A 17,366-nucleotide genomic window follows, 5' to 3' on the forward strand; every position below is an offset into this window, starting at 1 on the left:
CACCTACTTTATCACAGCATGAACATTTCACATCATCATAGACAACCGAAATTTGTATGTTTTATGACATTTTTGATTTCACTCGCTTTTGTACGAATAATGCATAAATATGTAATACTTTTTATGTCTCACTGATTAGTATTGTATAATATTTGTAAGCAAATGACAAACAGATAATACATATATACGCTTAATTCTGTTTTTACATGGAGGATACGTTTCACAGAATACCATAGATAGTGTAAAACGAAGACAGTGATGGAAAATTGGAAGGCTCCACTGTATAATGTACATATTATATTACGTCACTGTCAGACAATATACACATAAATTTTGGCATTGTTTGGTACAAAATCACTTACATCACTTGAAATTCTAATTATGGATATCATATGTATTACCATTAAGTTTTGTGAACTGTGTTATTTCAAAACTGTGTAAAAACAGAATAGACTTAATAATTTTTAGGAAATTCTAACAATCAATAAGAAAATATTATAACCATATTGCCGATGAAGAAACGATACCGCCTAAGCGACATACAGTCGAAAAATCACTTTTTTATGAAATTCAATAGAGAAGCGAATTCCGCCTATTGACTTAGTCTACCACCACTAGACTACCATTATCACACACAGCAGCAAATAATCAAAAACAGACAACCAACATCGGTTATATTTTCAATGAAATACCGCCTATCTGCAATACTCGCCACAAAACAGTTTTAACGTGCCACGAAAAGTTGATACTGATTTTTGGCAGTATTTTTTATTAGTTAATGATATAATATGTGTATTTAATCATAGATTAATTCCCTATACTTTTTGGGTAAAAATTATGTTGCACTGAGAAAGGACTCTTTTCAGGGATTTAAACAAACACCCTACATATATTTATGTATATGCAGCCAATGCGATTAATCCATCCATGCTATAATAATTCAGGTCTATTGTGTGAAATAAATAAATAATTTATTACGGGTATGTTTTATAATTTATTATAACAAATAATGTATTTCCTTACAAAAAATAAACATGGCTCAAAAAACTAAAACTTGTTTCATTCATATTATTAAAAAAATCAAACAAAAATATTTAAACCACTTTCTGAAATGAAAATATTTGTACATCACATAATGGAATAGTGCAAGAATAGTCTCAAATTGGAAGGGATATAATGCATGTTATACAATGAATGAAAGATAAATTCCTAAAGTGAAATTCATTGAAATTTCTAATCTGCAACGCTTATAGCAACGGGTGGAATAAATCTCCAGACATGGTTGACTTCTGGTAATGCACAGTGGGGGATCTCGGACGGATAGTCCAGCATGGAATTGTCTAAGTTTTCTTCGATGGGCTCAGACGTAGAACATTGTATATCTACCTTGTACTGACCAGGGGTCAAAAATACAACGGAACACTCGTGACTAATTTTTCCTGATTCTTCCAATATTGGCAAAGTTACCCTGAAAAAAAAAAAAAAAATTAAATACAACTGAAAAAATCTCCCATGTAAACAATATGAGGATCAGATTGCATTGATACATTAAAACTGTAGCTTATTTTTACAGAATGAATAGTTTAATATACTTATTAGTTCCTGCTGTAGCAACCCTGTTATCCAGTCTGTAGTTGTGAATGCCATTCTGGTGATCTTGATAAAACTGGACAGACAGGCTTAGTTTCTTGAGAGGTCTATCAAGATGGTTGGATACCGCCACAGCGAGAGAAATACATTCTCCGGCTGCACAACTGTATTCTTCCTGGGGCTTTATACATTGGGAGTTGAAGCTCACCTCTGAAAAATGATATTGAGATATTAAATATTGCAACAACAACTGGTTATATAGGTAGGTACCATAATTGATGACATTAGTGAGGTTTTTGATGGTAAAGGGGTATGCATGCAAACAATGTCAAAAACGCACTGTGAAAAGTACACACTACCAGGGGGGTTTTTCTCTGATCGAAAATTGTAACTGTAGAAAAGACACATTAATCTCCATGCCTTGTGATGTCATATTGTTGCCTAACTATATCCACCAATGAAAAACTCTGAATGCCTTTGGGAAAAACTGTTGACAGCCGAGTACTGGCTGAGTGGTACATCTATGGTTGTTTGATATTTTGATCTCGAACTACGCCGTTGTCGTGTAGTTTTGGCGGATTTTTTACTTTAATTATTGAAGACAATATTAGCGATTCCTGAACGAAAATCTGAAACAGAAAAATCAGAAAAAGATACGGTAACATCTAGGACTCAAACCCAGGACCCTTCCTTGCCAGGGCACCGCTCTACCAACTGAGCTAATGGGACCCTATCTCCTCTGGTCATATTTAACTGTATCATACTTCGAATAAGAACTACCAACATTATCTTCATTTTTCTCACCACAAATTTTTATACGTAAAGATTTTATACTTTTTTACACATTGAATGGATGGAAGTGTATAAATTAGATTCTGTGCTATGACGGGTTTATTTTGCGACACCTCAACGGGTGTCATAAGTTGTGATAAGAGCTTGGTTCTCCTTTCTGCCAGTTGTAAACCTATGATTCTGATGGAAGTCCAAATGCCGAGAATTCGGACTCGCCGAATATCAAGAGGAGGTTGCTGATCCACGGAAACCACCAAGTTCCCCCAAGCGCAATTTATTTCGGCTGGGCTCGCTGGCTCTGCCGTGTGTCCAGCTTTACAATAACAATAAAAGTATCTTACCCCAGTTCAATGGAGACATTCTCACAATGTCCATCATTCCTTGGGAGAGTGTAATACCCTTGACAGATGCCTTCCCGATAATGTCTTCATTCAGCAAGTGCCATTTGAGGTCTACTTGGCGACTCAAGTGATCGGAACAGAGCTGCTCTATACTGTTAACCGTACTGTTTGTCATTGAGCGGGGTTCCATGTCACGATCTAAAAAACAAAACAATGCAATAATATAATAATACTGAACAAAAATATCTCAACTCTCAATGCCGCCATACAAAATATAGTGCCTGTTGAAATAAAATGTGGGTTCCTTGTGACTGGTGATGTCACACAGACATTCCCATAGATTGGCGATTTGGCGAGACCCAAAAACGTCAAATATTTCAAATTTATTGAAATGATTAAAACAATGTAGGTATAACAATATATACCTACTGGCATTTAAGTTAGAATGTCGTTATTGATAAAAATTGACAGGATTTCCTTATTATAAAGAATTTTTATTTTAAAAATCATCAAGCCGTAGACATGTAGAAACTGTGAAATAGAAGTATGTAGATCGAAAGTAAGATATGAAAGGACATAACATAGTATGTGGTATACCGCTGATAGCTTGATCGTAACCTTTTCCTATTTCTCAAAAAAGACGCTTATAACAAAAAGATTAGTTACAATGGACTTCTCAACAACAGGTCCATAATGCGATAAACTCAGAAGTAATTTTAATGACCTCATGCATTCTGTCAGTGTCAGTATACCTTGTGGTGAATTATAATAGTCTGTTTACCCAGAGGTGGAGGTGGGATGGGCATGTTCAGGGGACACCTGTCCAAGGGCACAGGAACTCGGCAGGATTCTGCACCACTGAGCAGCATGCGCCGACCTTCTGAGTATTCCAGGGCCATGTCTCCCGTTGTCAGGTTTGTCACGTCCAGTACTAGATACAGCTGGCTTGGACTGGGGGCAAGTAAAAAAATGTCAATCAGCAATTATCAGAAGTTATATTAATTTGAGAACTCTCTTTTTTTCGATTATTAGGAATCTCATATTGAAAATTCATGTGAATTTCTTGGGAATTCCCACCATTCTAATGAAAATGAGGCTTCCATTTAATAAATTTGCAGGATTAAGGAGTTCTGAGAGGTCTAAGCTTAAGTTAGGTTAGTAATGTATAACCTCTCACTGGGACTACTATAACGCCGCAGCCTTAACCATAAGAAACTGAAAAGAAATACCAGAAGGCTTGCAGGTATCTTTCTCATAACTAAAGACCTTATAATTTAACGGCTCAAGCTGAAGTAATTCTCAGCAAAGACAGAATACTGAATAATTATTTATAAAGGAAAATGCAAACGGACCTAAAAGAAAAAAACAATTTCTTTCATTGAAAGATGCTTACACTTCGGCAGGTAACACATCCCAATGTGTGATGGATACACTGGGCAGCAGCTCCATGTTGATGTGCAAGGCACCTTGTCGGCAATATGTCTCCTTTCCAGCGCCGCCAGAGTAACGTATCATCATCTAAAATAATACATATTGTGTATACAAGCTGTATACAAACTGAACAAGCAAAATTAAATTGGATATGATTTTAGATTTTAACGGCCAAAAGTATTGTTGCGAGATTTTGGGTTATTATGCCATGCTGCGCTCCCTTCTTCTCAGTCAACATTTCGGACAGCGTTACGGTGTCCATCATCAGAGCAGATGTAATTATAAAATTGATTATTTCCTTTTTCTAACTTGCGAAGTACAATTGTAGTTAAACTATTCATTAAACATACTAATTTCGGCTGTCTGTGATAAAGTGAGTGTGTCGTGTTCTGTCCTATAAAGCAGCGTACTCATCTGCAAGCACTGTTACGCTAGCGAACAACTCGCGGCGAGCCGACGCATGTATAACGTGTATAATAAGAGTGTACACAATAGAGCCTGGTCTATGTAGGTAACATGTCTGCAACGGTAGCCGAGGGTTACAGTTACAGTTCGCAGGTGAGTTCACAGATTTATGTTCAAAGTTCAATGAAATCAAATTTAATTATCATTTTCAAAGTTGGAACTCGATAAAGTAGGTACCTAAATATAAATATTTTACAAGGGATAAAGTAGGTACCGTCGATGCGGTTTATTTTAGCCCTAGAGGGCTCATCAGCCTAAATCTAAAAAAAGTTTGAACTTCTTGCCGCATCGCAATCACTTTAGTGAGCGTTTTGGTTCCAGAAAATGATAAACGTCTATTAGTATAGGCGCTCGCCTCATCGCCGTTTTGGTCACTTTGTGTATATGTACTCTTCTGTCAGTGTCGCTCAAAGTTTTTACAGTTAATCATGCTTCATGCTTCCAAACTTTGTTGTGTAACTGAGATTTTTGGTAAATTTATAATGATAACTGTATTTTTTGTTGTTAGCCATGCGTTTAGGAGTGCGACATTTGAAAATTCATGGTTTTCATGTTTAATATAAGTTTAGTTGCCTAAATTTAGGAAACGAAGTATTGGCATATGATGTTTCAAGTAACTTTGGCTCACTGGGTGCAATGCCCGGAAAGTAGTAGGTAATTGGAGACAACCTGTCATCCAGAGGCGGCTCTAGGGATCCAGGCGTGGTAGGTCATTTGAAAAAAATGTGTGACTAATCTTTATTTGATATTGAGAAAAATTCCCATATATTATTATCTATATCAATTTGTAAGTCTGCGACTCTAAATACATATCATGTTAATATAGTAAATTGGAAATGACTACACAATCCATGTACTCATGGAAAATTATTTTTAAGAGATTACGTTTTGATGTAGTTGTGCACAATATTAAAGTAAGTAAAATAAGAAACTCCGGTCCGCGGTACAAAGCAATTGAAAAACAACCAATGTTCCACACACGACAAGCGTGCAAAATGAAAAACCGACATATGTCTATGTTACCATCTCCTTAAAACATAATATTCATCGTACTGTCTCGCTCACGGCCATGACCTAAGCGTCCCTAATCTTTCTTCAGTACTTAATTTTTACATCGACGAAAGACATGGAGCCATCTCGTTTATTCTTTGGCATAGGGACAGAAGATGCCAAAGGGGACACTCTTTAAATTTACCCAGCGAATCGTGTGGACTTGTGAATGAAAGCTTCTATTAGAGACAGCAGATGTAACTGCTCATCACTGCTTGTGACTCGCCGCCGCCGTTCGCAGCTGTATCGCGGCACATTTCAAATAAATTAAGAATAAGACGAGTTATTTGGATGCACATAATTTATTATTATTACTGTCTTATAATTTTGGGGGGTCAAACACCAATTGACCTAAGGGAAGAACCGTCACTGCTGTGACGTATCAACGGAAGAATCTTATCAGAATGCTTGCCCCCTAATGCAACTCATATCCTCCAGTCTCTAGAATTTGCTTATTTTCAGCGATTCTCATATGCAAGTGTGATAATGATAATTTACGACACTTTGTTTATGTAGAAAATCTACAGGCCAAAGTGACCCTCTTATTTAATATTGAAACAGTTTTATGATTATCCCAAATTCCAGTTCCTACCTAAATTGCATTTTCCCTTCTTTTGTTTCTTTCCTAAAAATCTCGACTCGACGAAGAAGATTTGAAAAAAGAAGCCAAAGCAAGTGTTTGTTTTTTATGTTTGAATACTCATTGTTGCATATTTTTAGCACCTCCTAAAAATTAATCTCATGAAAAGTAAAAGAGTATAAAGTATCATCCCCAAGTGAAAATACATTAAATATTGTTGTGTGGTGATCACAAAACAGTTTGTGTTGTGGAAATAACGGACCTAGATGTACATCTATAAACTAATCATGCCCACAAAACCTCCCAGAAAACACAAGAACTTCCAAATGAAATAAACATCATTCACAAGGTAAGGACCTCCTTTTTCCCAATCCTAATTTTCCTTGTAATAAATAAACACAATCGCTTGATTCTTTCTATCTCGTTGAAATTACAGTCCATTCAAATGTACCAATTGTCGGTCCGCAACACCTTTTATTATACTCTCTTGTACCTATTATTATAAGTATGTACCTATATTCCTTTTGAAAAAGTATGTTATATAATATATAGGTGAATGCCTTTTTAATTACGTGATTTTTCAGGGTTTGCGCTAGTTATGTAATAAACATTGAATATAAACAGTAATAGTAATTTTTAAACAAACCTGGGCATCGATTTGTCTTCCCTTTGTAGGTGGCAAGACGGATATTGGAGCGGACCATGCGGTGCTGTGTGAATTTGATGACCTGAAAACAGTACAAATATGTAGATGTAAAAAATTGCTACTTAAAATGAAATAATGCTATTTATTTTCTGGGACAATTTTATGACGCAGTTTACCTGAAACTAGCTGAGAGCTGATTCCTCATGGGATAGGAAGAATTGGTGTGCGGCAGTGAAGAGCTGTTTGTATGAGGAAGAGAGCTGTTGGTCTGGTTAGGGGTGGGTGAGTTAACACGCGAAGGGACGCTGTTAGAGTTCAGGCTGTTGGGGAAGAGTGCATCCCCTCCGATGCCCCCGATGTCCAAGAAGTCTGCCTCTGCGTACAGGTGCAGGGTGAACACTGCTGTGCCGTTGGCTTCTATCGGGAGCTGCTTTTGTATCTCTTCGTCACTCCACTTAAACATTTGGGACTGCAGCTGATTGTCTAATGTAGACTAGAAATTTCATAAATTAGGTTATGTATTTTTTGTTGCACAGTAAATATTTCATGATGAAAAATAATAGTTACCTGTACTGCAACATGGATGAACTGGATTGGCACATCGCTGGTGTTAGTGATGGTCACTGTACATTCTGTACTCTGTCCATTATAAAGGGACACACTTGCCGAAGACACAATGTTCTCATAGTTAGGTAGGGTGCTGAATGTGGGTGACGGAGGAAGATTTGTCTCAAGAGCCATTATGGGTAGACTCGGTATGACATCAATCGTATACATCGGCATGAATTTGCAGCTTTCCGGCATATGTTTCAGACGGCAATTAGATTTAACTCCGAGGGTGTGCGTTGAATATCCAAGGATATCCAATTGACCAAATTCTTTTGGAGTTCCGAGTAGCGTGACCATCGTAGGAGTGTCGGGTTGAAGTATAACAGTTTCGGGTATTGATTCAAACACCACCCCAGCTGTCAAAAGCCGCATATTGGAGACTTTCAGCTCAAACGGTAGAGGATTGGTCAGTTTCAATTGCACTTCGCAGGTATCATTTTCAACCCACTGATATTCTGCAAAAATAAATTGTGGAAATGAATAAATTTGTAATATGAACATTATTAAATGAAACACTGTACTTGGCGTACACAAATTTGTGTACGCCAAAGGCGATTTGTTACTAGATAAAGTGATGTACATAAAGTTATGTTGGTTCGTGTAAAATTAAAATTCAACAACAAGCCAACATTAAAGGCCAACATTCCGTTGATGGAATTAACTTATGATGAGAATATAGAATGATCCTGACCTAATTTCCCCGTGGGCTTCTTGGGTTTCCTGTCTAGGCTGCCAAAGTGTATTGGAGTAAAGAGGAACGGTCCCTGGGGGACTTTGGTGGGGTTCTTAATCCTGGGGGCGCGGGAGGGTGGCGGGGGACGGACCCAGAAACGGGAGCACTGAGGCACCTGAGTCAGGTTGGCTGGGGGGATCACCTGACCCCACTCCAGGACTAAAGGAACAGGCCCACCCTCACACTGGGCTGAGAGAGCCTGAAAACAAAAGACAAATTATGTAGGTTATGATCGTTTTAGTGCGAAGGGAGGAGAGTAGACAAATTTTAAAATGGTTCAAACAAGCTAGTGCTAATAGTATTATGTTCAAATGTAATAATGTATTGTTACAAAATAATGTATTGTTACAAGGAGACGGGAAGCAGTATGGGAAGTGTATAGAATCTAGCAGTGGTTAGGCAGTGGACAGTGTGATGTTATAAATGGTATGTTATACCTGCAGTTGAATAGCAAGATCTCTCTTCTCCTGAGCGCTGAGATGGGGCCACATGGTTTGGATTAAGAATGTCATGTGACGGGTGGCGAGAGCAGGGTGACCCATGCGCTTGGCCGCCACCACTAGTTCCTGTAGTAGTTGAATTTGCAATGCTGGCCAACCTACAAATACAATTACATATTGTTCAGCTCATTTTTTCTGGTTTATTAGGTATATGGTATTTTTACGCTACTGTAGAATAAGTTAACTTACCAATTTGATGCTGAACAACTTGGTTGGGATCCAAGCTCAGTTTGTGACCAGGGAAGCTATGTAACATGAGAGAATAGCACCGTTGCCAGTCAGGGTTGGGATTATTGGGGCTAACTTGTCGTGTTGCTGCAAGACGCTGGCAAAAGGCAACCTTGCGGAGGAATCCTGCAAAAAACGCAAATGATAAGAATGTACATACATAATTTACTATTGAAAATCAAACCTAAATTAATGAATTTTGAAAAGAAAAAGGTTTACCTATTTCCTGATACATTTCTGAGAGAGTATCAAATCTTTGTATTTTTTCTTGTTCACTCAAATTCAAGTTGATGAGAATAACATTTTGCAATATATTAGCAGCTTGCAAGCTGCTGTTTTGTTCTACGCATATTCTAGCTGCTTTAAATATTGCTTCCGTCTCAATAATACCAGCATTCTTATAATTACTGTAGTAAATTATGGCCTCCTTGTATCTTTTGACTATATCTTCAGCGGAAAGAATAAATTGAATGTGTAATTGCGAGTGTCGGCTAAAGCCAGCTTCTGAAGGAAGCGATATCCTTTGGTTTTGCTCCATATTATCGCTGGACGATGCTAGAGAATCGCTTTCATTATTATCAGTCAAAGAAAGCCTGGATGACGTATCAATACTATCTGAAGATGAAGGGGGCGTGTGATCGCTGTGCACGCTCACCGGACTAGACGGCTGAACAATTTTCGAAGGTGACAAAATTATATTTTGCTTTGTGAGGGCATCTGTCTGTTGCTGAAAAATTGACAAGGATCGTATCTTGTTGGGAGAGCTTTCTTGAAGACTTGCATTCCTTTGCAGCGGAGCTGGATTTCTTAGACTGGGGTAGAGAAGAATGGCTGATGCTGCACAAAGACCTAAAATCAAGAGTAAACTTAAATTTTTAATAATTTAAGACAATATTAACCACTCTCAAACACGAAAAATGTGAAACTTTTATTATTTCTTTATAGATGTTATTAAAAAATAACCTCTTGACACAACATGAATATCTCACCTTCATAGGCTGCTCCAAGCCACAGCCAATCATTGACGGCTTTGAGAGTTTCAGCAGCAGAATGATATAGACTCAGACAATCGGAAACCAGACCAGCCTGCAGTGTAAGATCGGCCAAGTGTTTGGTCATCCTGCCATTGCTCCGTTTCTTATTGTTACGAGATTCCATGTCCAGCCCTGAAAGCATCACCATTAACAAAAATTCATGAACAATCTTTTGTACAAACACACACATTTGAGTTTGAGAGAGTTCATTTATTATTTTATTACATTTTTTGTTACATTCTATTAATTTTCCGTATTTGATACGCTAGCTTGGGCCGTGTTGTAGCAAATAGTCTATTTGTTGTAAGATCATTTTGTGTAAAATAAAAATAAAAATTATCACATTTATTATTAATACAGGAATTATTAATAATTAAATATATATATATTATGCATATTAATTAACGACGGCATTCAAATTTTTACAAGCAATGAAGGTACTTGCCAATTATGTCTTTCTTTTCAAAAGGAGCCAAAATCAGAGACACCTTTTCAAGTTTCTCTCTGGACCGTTCCAATCTCTTGGACTCCAAAATCCAAAATAAGGAACTGATGTATTCTTCCAAGTTCTTCTCTAGGTCTAAACAAGGATCTGTTTCGCTGTAGAACATTGCTCTGGTCTTGAAATTTGAAGGAGTTGTATAGTTATAGTCCTCATGCAGAGGATTACTTATACTCAAAGATGATGGTCGTTGGAAACTGTCTACTGATGATAAGCTGTCAGATACTTCGCATGGTAGAGATGATGATCTGAAAATAAATTAACTTTAAAACACAACATGTAATTTTATGTCATAGTGGATAAAAGATTACTAACTATTTTGGTTTCTTAACTAATTATTTTAAAACTACTTGAACAAAAAACTGAAAGAGCCATTAAGGATGAGAATCAAATAATCAATGAGGATAAATACAATTTTAACCAGCAAATTTTGTGGTTGAGCATTATTAAAAATGATTAATGGCCGATTTACACTTTGAGTAGGAAATTCGAGTGCGTAGTGCAAGTGTAAATAGACGCGAGATATTTTTTTTGGGGATGAGCAAGCGGATGGGCAATTGGTATTCAATGAGGACGGGTAGAATAGAAAGTCTTTAAACACTTTCGTTGGATGAAGTGAATCAATCATATGTATTTTAATTTCAATATTCAAAATTTAACAATGATAAGTTTTATTTAACAAAATGTTAATTTGCCGAGTTTTCACCCAATAATAGGTGGGAAGCGAGAAAAATGCACAAAACGACATACACTTGTTACTTAATTATTAGTAATCCAAAAAACAAAAGGAATCACAAGGCACTGCCGCGTGCTGGTTGCTCCACGACCCGCTCCCTGCCCACACTCCTGCGGTGCACGCACTCCGCCACTATTGCTAAGGAACTCATCCTAGAAAGTTTGGTAAAACTTCCGTTATAATTTTGCAGAAGCCGAAGTGAAAAGTACGCAGAACTGGTACATTACATCACTAATTAGAACCGTTGTCTATTTTTGTGTTTAGTAACCTGTCAAATGCACAGTGTGGACGAAAATTAAGTAGACGGTCAATTGATTTCCATTTCACACATCTGAAGTGATGACTGAAACAATATATGTTATTGTTTCTCATAATTAAAGTTAAGTTAAGCGTTGTTCATCGTACACTTTTGCTATTTTTTGAGAAATCAACGACCTCAGACACCAATGCCACTAGAATGTAACACTGTGAAAAAAATGTTTGGAAATTCAACTACACTTAATATGTTACTATACAGTTCAGATAAGACTAATAACTTACTAATGTGTTGTTACGTTATTGACGTTTTTTGACATTTTTGTCGTGTTTTAACATCATTTAACTACGTAATCAAAGTGTAAAACTATCATTAGTCCGGGTCGTTTCATCTTTTAGATGTGTTTAGTCAAATTTGTACCCCAATTTTGACTATATTTTTAATCAAAACTTCTTATCTTGAGCTTCATTAAGCTTCCATGAGCTTAGTTTTAAATGTTAAAACGGAGTAAGAATTATGAAGTTTTGACTAAACCATGACTAAAAGATGGAATATCCAATCTACCTTCTTAGTATCATCAACCATCAAGAGTTTTCAACAGTACCTTCTGTGCTAAATTTAACTCTAAATAGTGAATAAACTAAAAATGTAAACTTATATGAATACAGTAAAACTCGCTTAAGAAGTTCCCACTTAAGAAGTTTTCACGCTTAAGAAGTTTTGATTTTTGGTCCCTTGAAAATTCCATACAAAAAACACGATTTTTTCCCACATAAGAAGTTTTAGAGCTAAAACTGCTTCCCGCTTAACCCCTCCGACTTTTCGCGAACTTGAAGCTAAAATGTCTTTATCGAAATGTCAATTTCACGAAAACGTTGTGTTATTACCGCCTCACAATCAAAGCTCTATAAATGAAACATTACTGAACGGAGCCGAATAGTAAAAACTGTTTTAGAAAGGTTACAAAATAGGCTTTCAAATTGTTGTATCATAAATAAATATTAACATTTGTAAATATTTAAATTTAGAATGGAAACATGAATAAATTGTAAAAATGACTCACCTGTAATGTTTTATGTAAAAACGATACTAAAATCACGGATAATGTAAAAAAAAAACACTTATTTCATCGTACAAATGTACAATAAACAATTCTGTCACTTCACTTTTTGACCATTTCATACAAAATATATTTTTAAAAAAATAATTAAACTTGCGAGGCGGGTCGGCACGTCAAACGGCTTTCTTGGCGTCGTTTTACGATTTGGCGGGTAAAATTTGCTTCCACTGAGTAGGTCTTTTTACGGGTTTCTATGGATAACTTTGAATAGAGATGTGAAGCTTCATTCAATACGAATATTCTACTTTTTGTTTTAGGGATGTCACTAGAAGAATAACGGAGTTATGACGATTTTTGTGGAAACACACGCGTTGACGTGTAAACACGCTTATTGTACTTGACTGCTATCGTTATTTTATCGTGTATATCTGCTTACGTTGCTGACCGGTTAAGAGGTTTTAGAAATCCGGCGGTAAAATCAACACAAACGAAATATTGTGTCGCAAAATATCTAAAATGAACCTTTTTCCAAGACATAAATTGAAAGACGTTGACTGAAACCCATACCTAGTACCTGAGACCATAAAACCCTTTGTCGGCCGCCGGGCCGTAAGCCGTAACCTGCCGTAACCAATAAATAAACCAAATACCCCGTCTCCTAATCCCCTAACTAGGTAAAATAGCAATGGAACGAATAAACAATGCGGAATTATGTAACAAATATGCAAGCGTCTTTAAGGCCGAAATAACATGAAAGATTATATTAAACTCAACCTTAATGACAACGTGGGCTAGATCTACATTTGCATACATTTGACGCCTCCTTTAATAATCTTCCCTTTGATAATGAACATAGAGATGTTTCGTAATATTATTGTATAAAATTTTTATTCCATCGAATTTGTAAAACACGAAAAACTTTTGATAATCTATCGGATCACGGTTAATACGGAATATTTCACCTTTAAATACATGACAACATGATTATATGGCGGGGGAGATGGTAAAATATGCATTATAATTAGGTTTTTTTCATTCAAACATCAAAAATTGCCGTGCATCATGTTTCATCTGACATTTGTCGTAAATTATGTTTGAAGGTTAGGAAATACATATGCATAAATTTAAAATGTAGATTGAAACGCATGATAACTAGAAGATGTATATATATATATTTTTTTTTTTGACCGCTTGGATCATATGAGCTTGTTTTCACGACAATTTAACGTAGGTAGACATAGGAATGACGTATGCCCCGGACTCGAGTTATTAAATGGCTAAAATTGAATCCCACTTAAGAAGTTTTCCCACTTAAGAAGTTTTTTTTCCCCGGTCCCTTGGAAAACTTCTTAAGAGAGTTTCACTGTACTATAATACAGGTGTATATTAATGTTAGTCTCACACGAGCTATATACTCTCAATATATGTGCGATATGGTGAAACAAGCCCACATATATCATGAGAGTATATCGCTCGTGTGAGACCAGCTTAACGTATAGTAAGTGACTTTGCATTAAACTAGTTTACAGTTTTCTTCACCTATCGCTCTGCAGTGACGAGAGACTTCTTTCGCTGTGCGCTTTCTCCTCCTCGAATATGTCCGGCACGTCTCCGATGGGGCTACCCTCCCGGTGAGGCTTTCCGGGCCCGAAGAGAAGGGCCCGGGAGTCGTAAAGTGTGCTGGAGTACTTCACCTTTAGGGACTCGTGGACGCGGCATACCTCGTTCAGCTCCGTCTGGTTGCCGTACTTGCCCAATGTGATAAGACCAAGAAGACGCCTAGTTAAAGATAAATAGGTACCATAAAAATCAGTTGTTAATCAACGGAGTTGACATGAATTGTATTTATTAAGTTTCATAATAGATTGGATGCAAATAGCAAATGAGAGGTGCAATCATCTGGCATGAAATACTAATGCTGTTAATATAAATACATAGAAACTTTGATACTCATTTTACTATCATGAAATACAGTGCGCGAAAATTATGAATACAAAAGTTCCTACCTGTGAGTTTGAAAGTCTCCCCAGTCGTTATTCTCCACAGGGTGTTCTCGAACATAACGCACCCAAATATCACGAACGTGACCGGAAGAATCTAGAATCAACAAAGTAGGATTAGGATAGTGCTGACTGTATTAAAAAAAAACATCATTTTGTCAAGTGGAAATAAGACATGATTTGATATAGTAAGCTCTACTTTTAATATTAAAAAACTTGCCTAAAACCCATTTTATATTTACTAATACAAAATGGATTTCAGGAAACCGACATGCCAAAATGTCATAGTATGGACAGAAATTATTGTAAAAATATGGCGGCTGTACCATACAAAAGAAAACTTTCATTTCACATAATTGTAATTCTAAATGCAGTATTTTCCATTCCCCCTGAATGCAAATAGTTGTTTTCTAAATTGAGTTGAATCAAAATATTTTTTCAAAAAAATATATTATGTACATATTAACCGTTAGAGTGCTATTCAGCACTATCGCGCTGCAAGAGTTAGTTTGTCGGTCCTCGGGAGAGCGCGTGTTATATTTGAGTGTAGTGTATTGCGGTTGATGAGTGTCTTGATAACTGTATTTATCACAGACATATGAATATATAGACTAGAAATTAAAGGTGAGGGGTAAAATCAACTGTTGAAGAACGAAGGGGGTAAAGCTGACTGTGATTCGTCAATAAATCAATCTGACAGTATATAGGCATCTCGCATTATAATATCACCATTTAGTTCTTAAAAGTAAAATCTGCTTTTGAATGAATAGACATTTTTACATGGGAGCGCAAATTACTCGCCACGTTATGAACAAATTTGCGAAGTCCAAATTCGGCAAAAAAAAATTTCTTCTATTTTCAGAGTCGAATATTTTGTTTACGTATTTAGTTAAGAAACTTTTATAAGTGTTCATAATTTACTTCCCAGTAACAACGATGCGCACACTTGAGAATCGCTACATTCGACCAATGTTGGAGGGTTGTCACAACCGTTCTGTTCCTATTAATAATAAAATATTGAAATCTTTAAGAAAATATACAACATTTCACTTTTAAGAAGATAATAGAAAAGTAAAACAACTAAAAAAACAAATGAAATTATTTACACACAGTTTTTACCAGCGATTCCTAAGAGTTTTTGGAGTAAAAATTTGGACATGTCCTGATGTATGGAAGTGAGGCATGAAACTGGCAAAGAAAGGATGAAAGTAGATTGAATGCTGTTGAAATGAGATCCCTGAGGCGTATGTGTGGTAAAAACATGTATGATCGTGTGAGGAATGTGGAAATCCGCAGAGTGCAAGGCGGATGTAAGCGTAATGAGTAAGATTAAGAAAGGGACGCTTAGATGGTTTGAGCATATAGAGCGAATGAGCGAAGAAAGGAGTGTAAGGAGGATATATGATGCAAATGCGAATAGTAGCAGAAGTCGAGGACGCCCGAGAAAGACATGGCACGATCAAGTGAATCAGATACTCGAGTCGGGGCATGTCAAGAGTCAGAATAATAGATGAGTATGTATGAATGTGAATGAGGCAAGGAGCGTGTGCCAAGACCGAGTTGTTTGGCGGTCCGTCCTCTCTGCCTACCCCTGCGGCGAAACGGCGTATTGGTTAGTTAGTTACTTAGTTAATAATCGGGTAGTTTGTTAAATCCTTTTTATATTAATACTATTGCAGCATATTTTGGGAGGTCATTGACCAAAATATCTCCGTAGAAGAGCCGCCACTGCATGAAATATACTTCTATACTTTTTAAATTTTTTTAATTAAAATTTGTTGATATTTGTCCATTGCATTTTTATTTAATGCCCTACTTTTTTAAATAAAAGCTGCAATAATTTACGTGCATACTTGCAAAATAAGCTTGGCCAGCTGTTCTAAAAGTTTACTGTAATTTGTAACAAGGGCAAGAAAATAGTTGGAGGAACTGATGGACGAGATAGTTAATTCCCTATTAAGGGTTCTAAATAGATATTCTCCATCAAGTCAACATGAATCAATATTATAAGAACAAAAATTTTCAAAATTAGAAAGATTTATCTTACCCGTAATCTTCACATTGCTAACTTTCTGTATGCGCTCAAAGAGCTTGTTGAAGTTACGCAGCGGACTGCCGAGCCCCCGGACCAGCAGCAGTAGCGTGGCATGGTGAGGGGCGCTCTGGGCCCAGTCCGGCCTCGCCGCCGGAGCCTCGCTGCTCCCCCCCGAGAGCATCACGCTCACGGACGAGCGCATTTAGCACACATTTATAGGACTGAAAATGAACCATCATTATTACTACATCACTTACAACATCATTAATACCATAATAGTGATAGGAAGCTATATGATTGAAAAGACGCCCACTAGATAGAATGTAGTATATAGACCAAATCAGGAAATAAACGTACCTCCAACCGAAACAAAAGTACCTCGATTTGTTGACCTAATACTATGCTATTGCTAGTCATTTTGTGCAAATTGCGATGACATATTTGGAGCCTTTTGTGTTTACTTGAAAGCGTTTATAAAATAAAAATAGGCGTAACTTACCTTAAATTCTGTCTATTGACGTATCAGCTGAAAAATTGACGCGTATGAATATATTATTATTTTGAGGTAGGTATATACGTTTTTCCCAATTTGACATAAGCCTTATGTGCTGCCATATGTGAGAATCGTAAATAAACCACCATTAAACCACTCACTGTGAAAATGTTGTTCATAGCAGTGATGCCATACCGCGAAAATGAAAATAATGGATTTGTGTGGGGTATTGCTCACTCAGTACTGGATTCCCCACAGCCAAAAAATTTCTGCGAAGAATAATTC

The 17,366-nt window shown here is 36.7% G+C and overlaps 1 protein-coding gene across 1 annotated transcript; it reads right to left on the minus strand.

The window, feature by feature from the left end:
* Nucleotides 1–17: 17 nt before the first annotated feature.
* On the minus strand, nucleotides 18–17,231 carry brun (trafficking protein particle complex subunit brun). Its single transcript, XM_089632841.1, has 18 exons — nucleotides 17,088–17,231; nucleotides 16,601–16,809; nucleotides 14,560–14,650; nucleotides 14,093–14,332; nucleotides 10,445–10,749; nucleotides 9,955–10,131; nucleotides 9,185–9,814; nucleotides 8,927–9,091; nucleotides 8,675–8,835; nucleotides 8,196–8,436; nucleotides 7,463–7,959; nucleotides 7,072–7,388; nucleotides 6,896–6,977; nucleotides 4,117–4,241; nucleotides 3,505–3,674; nucleotides 2,724–2,921; nucleotides 1,593–1,800; nucleotides 18–1,468 (listed from the first exon to the last, which is right to left on the minus strand). The coding sequence occupies exons 2-18, from the start codon at nucleotides 16,788–16,790 to the stop codon at nucleotides 1,234–1,236; spliced, it is 4,032 nt and encodes a 1,343-aa protein (XP_089488967.1). The 5' UTR covers nucleotides 16,791–16,809; nucleotides 17,088–17,231; the 3' UTR covers nucleotides 18–1,233.
* Nucleotides 17,232–17,366: the final 135 nt, after the last annotated feature.

The sequence above is a fragment of the Hesperophylax consimilis genome, chromosome 1, assembly GCF_061612785.1.
Source record: "Hesperophylax consimilis isolate HC1 chromosome 1, BYU_Hcon_1.0, whole genome shotgun sequence".
Taxonomy (NCBI): Eukaryota; Metazoa; Arthropoda; class Insecta; order Trichoptera; family Limnephilidae; genus Hesperophylax; species Hesperophylax consimilis.

Excerpts from the sequence above, each read along its gene's own strand:
- brun (XM_089632841.1), bottom strand. The coding sequence starts at position 16,790 with ATGCGCTCGTCCGTGAGCGTGATGCTCTCGGGGGGGAGCAGCGAGGCT. Across the intron at positions 10,750-14,092 it reads TCGTCACTGCAGAGCGATAG|ATCATCATCTCTACCATGCG; the intron begins GTGAAGAAAACT and ends ATTTATTTTCAG. Across the intron at positions 9,815-9,954 it reads GCTTGGAGCAGCCTATGAAG|GTCTTTGTGCAGCATCAGCC; the intron begins GTGAGATATTCA and ends TCTTGATTTTAG.